This window comes from Aspergillus alliaceus (assembly GCF_009176365.1).
Source record: "Aspergillus alliaceus strain CBS 536.65 unplaced genomic scaffold BDW43scaffold_30, whole genome shotgun sequence".
Classification (NCBI taxonomy): domain Eukaryota; kingdom Fungi; phylum Ascomycota; class Eurotiomycetes; order Eurotiales; family Aspergillaceae; genus Aspergillus; species Aspergillus alliaceus.
Genome location: NW_022474713.1, coordinates 14577 through 20897, shown reverse-complemented (window position 1 = coordinate 20897; position 6321 = coordinate 14577). Strand labels below are relative to the sequence as shown.

At 48.0% G+C, this 6321-nt stretch overlaps 2 protein-coding genes across 2 annotated transcripts; both read right to left on the bottom strand.

Moving 5' to 3' along the window:
• Nucleotides 1–297: 297 nt before the first annotated feature.
• BDW43DRAFT_123326 (uncharacterized protein) lies at nt 298–2365 on the bottom strand. The gene is made up of 9 exons (XM_032038095.1): nt 2095–2365; nt 1834–1999; nt 1719–1771; nt 1600–1659; nt 1379–1535; nt 1272–1322; nt 1191–1214; nt 1014–1121; nt 298–955 (listed from the first exon to the last, which is right to left on the bottom strand). Exons 1-9 carry the CDS (start codon nt 2119–2121, stop codon nt 546–548), a joined length of 1056 nt encoding a protein of 351 aa, XP_031898872.1. The 5' UTR covers nt 2122–2365; the 3' UTR covers nt 298–545.
• A 1242-nt stretch (nt 2366–3607) lies between these two features.
• Nucleotides 3608–5716, bottom strand: BDW43DRAFT_280157 (carboxylesterase). The gene is made up of 5 exons (XM_032042395.1): nt 5347–5716; nt 5249–5281; nt 4970–5192; nt 4848–4906; nt 3608–4765 (listed from the first exon to the last, which is right to left on the bottom strand). The coding sequence occupies exons 1-5, from the start codon at nt 5680–5682 to the stop codon at nt 3794–3796; spliced, it is 1623 nt and encodes a 540-aa protein (XP_031898871.1). The 5' UTR covers nt 5683–5716; the 3' UTR covers nt 3608–3793.
• Between the last annotated feature and the right edge of the window lie 605 nt (nt 5717–6321).

Here is a 6321-nt window from a genome sequence, read left to right as displayed (position 1 = left end):
CGGAAGATAGACTACTGCCTGACGACCGTTCTGGAGGGCGGCTGATCACATAAAAAATCAAACGCAGGGCCCCTAGAGGAAATCCTGGTAGGACTCTAATTCTTATTGGGGTTTATATGCAGTTGCTGTCACATTCAATGGTGACTTATCAGACGCCGGCAGGCAAGCATTCAGCTGCCAAGCAACGACGCCACTGCGGAATTTTGGCACATTATCTATAGGGATATCTTAATAACCTATATAGCATTTCGATGGAATATTACTTTAACCCTTATCAAAGCCAGAGATCTACGAATTAAGAACCCTACTTTTGGAATGAACGTGTATGTTTCATACACAATCTTACATATCATTAATCTAAACAAGTAGAGCAATACCTCTGTTTAATCTATACTCTAGCGCCTAGACCTGCGAAGCATTTCTCAAATTAAACTATACATTAGCCCATATCACTCATACAAACATTAATCTCATATCAAACCAAGAACCAAAATCTATTAAAATGCTACATACACCACCCTCCCACCCCAAACACAACCCCAAAACTACCTATCATTAACATTCGGCGTCGAATACCTCCCATGGAAAACATGATACTCAGTCGTAACCGAAATACCCGACCTCCCATCCACCGGCACTGAACCCGCATCCTTGACCAACTCATCCTCCGAATCATGTCTGGAGAGCCCCGACTCCATCCCATTCCGATCCACAACCGCATTCGACGCCCCCGACGCTGTAACGTTACTCAGGGGTCCTTGCTTCCCGGGACCGTTGGAGTGGGAGAGTTCATAGGCACGACTGCTGTAGTAGGTCCCGCCGCGGGACTTCGAACCGAAAAAAAGCGTGCGTAGGACGGGGAGGGAGTTCGCGATGATTGCGATGGCGGTTTCGATCATGGATACCGTGCAGGTTATCATTTGTTGGTTTTTCCAGGAGAAGATGGCACGGATTACTGGTTTTTTTGTCTCTTATTAGTTTGGTTTGGTTTGAGCGAGAAGGGAGCGGCGTACTGCTAGTTATTACAACGAGGATACCGAGGAGAAAGATTGAGCAGACGCCGATTTTTTGTTTGAAGGGCATGCGGAGACGGAGAACTTGGGAGATGGGGAGGCAGATGACTGGAGTCTTGTTAGTGGGATTGTTTGGTATTGATTGAGATTGTTTATGGGGGTATAGGGGATGCTCACTTATTACATCGCTGAAGATGTTGACTGGGAGAATTCGGTGTTAGCGAGGCTTCTTGGTGTAGGTGAGCAGCGAGAACGTACATAAGATGGTGATCCAGTAGTTGATCCGGCTTTGTTTTTTGGAGCATGCTCCTGTGATACTGTTAGCTTGTGCACGATCACAAGGCTTCGTAACAAATATAACCCACGCTCCGGGTGATCCAAGTCCCAGATGCGGTCGACGGGAAAGCATTTGAAGATGATGTTGAAAAAGATCGTAAGCCATGTAGCGGCAAGAAGGCAAAGGACGACATTGTAAATGCGTTGATAGTGCGTTCGATCCGCCAGCCGTTTGTAGAAGAAAACCTGCATCGGAAACCAACCCTGTTAGCCAGCAATACTTTCCTCTATATGTGTATGATGTACGAACCATGCCAGCCTTGATCAACCATAGCGAAGTCACGTAAAGTGTAGATCCCGGAATGATCATCTATAACAAGCGTTCAATGTGCGAAGCGATAAAATTGGTATATCCAATCCACCACCAACCTTGAGAATATTGGTTATATCATCTTTCGAAGCATTGCCCATGTCCGTCATGCCTAGACAGCACAAAGCCGTTAGAAACATGCCCCATAAATCTCCAAGCCGAGCCACAACGTACCCCAATTGAACATGAGATGCTGGATAATCAAATCGCCGATCAAACACAGACAGGCCGTCCCAACGAGGAAATCGTCGACGTAAAACTTGCTGAATCTCTGCCATCGCACGACCAACCGCGTGACGAAAACCGCACATGCTGCGATCGTACAGATGTACCATCCGACCTATATTCCATGAGAGAAGTGATCGTCAGTTCACCCCGTTTCCCGTGCCGATCGAATATGCTCCACGCGGTGGGAAGGAAAACAAAAGCACATACCACCTGGCCGGCTCCCGGGTGAGCCATGAAACGAGCTGCGGGTGTTCCCACCGTTATGAAAGAGCGAAGGAAGGACCAGCTGCCATCTAAGTAGCCTGAACGAGTGAATGCCGTATGAGCGGCGAAAGAGAGAAACGCAGTCGTCGATTGAAGGGTCGCATGCGAAAGACAGATTTTTAACAAAGTGCAAAAGTTTGATAATATGATCCCGTATTTACGACAATATAATTACCGTTTGTGCAAATCTCCCCATCCAGCTGGGGGCCTATCGGTTTCTTCCACTGGTTCAGCAACCATGGTTCGAGTAGAAAATCCCGACGATGGTGACGGCTCTTCCCAGGTTGTCCTAGGGCCAGCTTAAGATAAGCAAGTTTTATTGGACAGGCGAATGGGATTGTTTTCCATGAGCGACTGGCAGGCCTGGAATCATCTAATAGTCTGCAAAATGTTCCATGGTTCCGGCAGACCGGGAGGCTGGATAGAGTGGAGATGTTTCACTATAGAATATGTCCAAGTTACCGGATGCGGACATTGCCGGGAGCACGGCCTTGGGTCACTGAATGATGATTCATGTACCGAGTTGATTGTTGTATTACTCTAGAGTCTCCAGGCTGAAACGAAAGGTTACATGGGATCCCGTATCCCCTGTGGTTTAGGAAAGTTTCTAATCCTCCTCTCTGTAGATCAAGAAACCAGCCAACCATCGGTGTCTTTCTCTGGTTGAAAGTAGTTTTACTTCGCATGGATTCGCACCATAAAAGTCAATTTTTGGCTGATGGCGGGCGTGGGTTAACAGATGATCCTAAATTAGGTTATCCAGAATCTAGCTGGTAAAAACGTCGACCGCGTTGAGACATTGAGATAAGAAGACTCGCTGGGGGGCAAACATGAGATAAAAATACATATATATATAAAACTAGCGACCCGGCGATAAGAGAGAGTACGGAATTAGCTAGTTCAAGCAAGATGAGGACATCGATGCAGGTCCCACGATCCATCTCGCAGGATGCGCGCTACTTATTCAAGGAATACCTCCATATCCCGAGGTCCCAAGAGGCAGCCTAGGCAGTAGTAGAATTGATGGGAAAACCTTCCGCAGAATTCCCATTAATGGTGCTAGTTTCCGTTATTCGGGTCATCTCCGTGTCAGGCACTGAATATAAACTCTGTATTTTATAGCTTTTGACTCAAACCTCTTATGTCAGAACACTCCCAACAGCTCTAAATATCAAAAGTCTACCTGGAACCAGTTGGTGGATGAGACTTGAAAGTTCAGGGCTCAAGTGCGCATGTTACCCTATCTAAGACGGAAATTGCCATCCGTACCAAGGCTCGGCCGAAAATACTACGTTATTCTGGCTTGTTGTATCCACTGACCCACCACTTCATGTCCAATTGATCGTTGTACTATGAAAGGAGATCCACCGTGGTGCTGTGCCTGAATTGATCCTTCTACACGAGACCCCCCAATGCACAATTCTTTTTAGCGTAAACATCGAAAGTTTTGACCCCTGTTCTGCCTGAGGATCATGCAACGCGCCGTGTTTTGGAAATTATTATGGAGTCTGAACCCGCAAATTACCGAGATCATATTTGTTTTCATTAATTTTCATCGCTTTTATATTAAAACCTGCTGTCTATTGGGTATATGTCTATTACGGATTCTTGACGCCAACTCTAGCGATCGTGGGTTAGAAGTTTAGGAGGATTTGGCCAGACCGACGGGGTTCTGGACAACGGGATACTTGGGGATGTTGGGCTTGTACACGGACTGGCACCGGCCGTTGTAATCACCCGTACTTCCGACCTCAATCGCTAGCTCGTTTCCAGGGACTCCGAGCTTAGCCAAGGGTCCCTTGGTGGGCTTGGCTCGGTCCCATCCAGGTCCCGCGCTGGGGTTCTTGATCCAAGCGACAAACCAGTCATTCATGTAATCGGCCAGTGCCTGCTCAGCCTCTGTAACACCCGAGAGCTTCGAGAAACACTCATTGCCTCCGTGGAAGAAAGGTACCTCGCTTCCGTGTGATGGGCCCATTCCCGGAATGGGCAGGACATTATCGTAGTTACCAAACCACCGGTACACCCAGGTAGGCTGCTCACTCGAGCGGACGTCAATCAAGTAGTCAGTGGGGCAGAAGAACCGAGCATCTCCGTAGGAGGCGCCGCTCATGAGGGAGACCGTTTCATAGTCTGAGGCATTGTAGGCGTGAAGGAGATCATCTTCCGGAACATGAGCCAAATCAGCATCGAAGGTCTTGATCCACTTAGAGAAGTCAGTGTTCTCGCGGGAATAGACCATGCTGAAGATCTTGCCCTCCTGGTCGGAGTTGCCGACAATCAAAGGCACCGACTTCGGGTACTTGCCAGCGGCAAAGCGCGCCTTATAGTCAGAGAAACGGGTGATCTCATCCACGATCGGGGAGAACCAGGTGTTGGAAGTCTTGTTGAAATAAGAAGTCTGAATGGAGTAGACATCCACTTCACGGAGGCAATCCAGGGTAGGGTTGCTGGAGTCACAGTTCAGTGTTACACCGGCGGCTTCAATGTCCTGAGCTACCTGGGTCAGGGCAACGCCCGAAGGAGCGTATGCGGGGCCAGACTCGGCATTGGCAGACATTTCAATGGCACCCGCGAGGAATGTCTCAGGGTGATTCCACAAGTAATGATCAACCTGCACGGTTAAATTAGCCACCTGGGGTAATCTCCCGCGCCACTAAACACTCTTTGGAAGCGATTGTTGGTAGTTTACTTACATGAACACCGCCGGAGGAGTGACCGCCCAAAACAATGCGGGTGTTATCACCACCAAATCCTGTAGGGGCGAAGATGTCAATGCGAGTTCGCAAGAATGGGGTAGGAATGCGTTTGTACATACCTCTGATGTTATCATGGACCCACTGCAAAGCCATCTCGACATCAAGGATGCCAAAATTCTGCGATTGGCCCTCCAGCTCGGGTGCGTTGGGAGAGGCATAAATGCTCTCACGGTAGTTAACATTCACGTAGATCACATCCTTGCGTGCGAAATTGTGTCCCTGCCACTGAGCATTGCTGTTGCCGCCGGTAACCATCGCGCCACCATAGACGTAGACAAAGACCTGCTGACTGATTAGTTGACTTTCTCTAGCACTTCAGAAGAAAGAGAGGAACTGACGGGAAGGTTAGAGCCATTTTGGGGGGTCCAGATCTGCAAAAGGGAAGGGAGTTAGTAACCAATGACCCTCATATCAACCTTATTGTTGGAAGTAATACATTCAGATTCAAGCAGTCCTCGCCCTGAGCAACGATGGCATTGCCGGACATAGCCTGGGCGCAGGTAGGGCCGTAGGATGTCGCGTCGAACTCAGCCTTGGGGGATTTTGCTAAACGTTGAGGAGCCTTCCACCGGTTCTCACCAGCAGTTGACTGCGCAAAAGGAATTCCCAGGAAAACATTGGCGTCATTCTCCACAAAACCCTTGACAAGTCCTTGCTCGGTCAAGACAGACGGTGTGCCGTTGAATGTCGCTCCGGCACGGCCCTCCAAGAGCGCGAGAGCAGCGACAGCCAGACAGGCTGCCCGCTCAATAATATCCCAGATCGCACCCATAGTGAAAGTGATTTTAGAAACCACCTAAGAAAAAGACAGCCGTGAACTAGAAGAGAAAGGAGTAAATGCGATAGAGAAATGCCGATCGCGGCTATTTAAACTATTGAATTTTGTTTTATGCTTCGGGACTAGTTTAACCCGGCAAAAGGGAAACCCACGATTGACCTCTTTCAACCCTAGTTTCTTCTGCCTATCTTAGCACGGAGAAGGAACCACTATGCTTTCGGACTTCTTCTCCATTCCGGTTGACCCAATGGAGTCCCACTGCAGGATTTTGACATCGGCTAGTCGATTGTCTCTGCCACGTGGTTGTGGTAAACCGAGTCTTCGATCTAATGAATACTAGTGCTTGGCTATCGGGTCCCACCCTCGGAGGCCAAAAGCCGTCCGATAAACACTGGTTGATCCTGCGAAATGGTGTAATTCTTAGCAAATATTTTTTGGAGTATCCTTTTTCCTTCTATTCAATTTGAACTAGCGGTATTCCATTTCTCGTGGCAATTTTCATACGTTGATGTGGATCTTGCGCTCACTTTTGCTTAATATTAACGTCGTTCTCTCTCGGTTCAATTTTTTTTTTTTTTTTTTTTTGTTTTCTTTTTTTTTTTTTTCCCTTCTTCTTTTCGATGGATCACCATT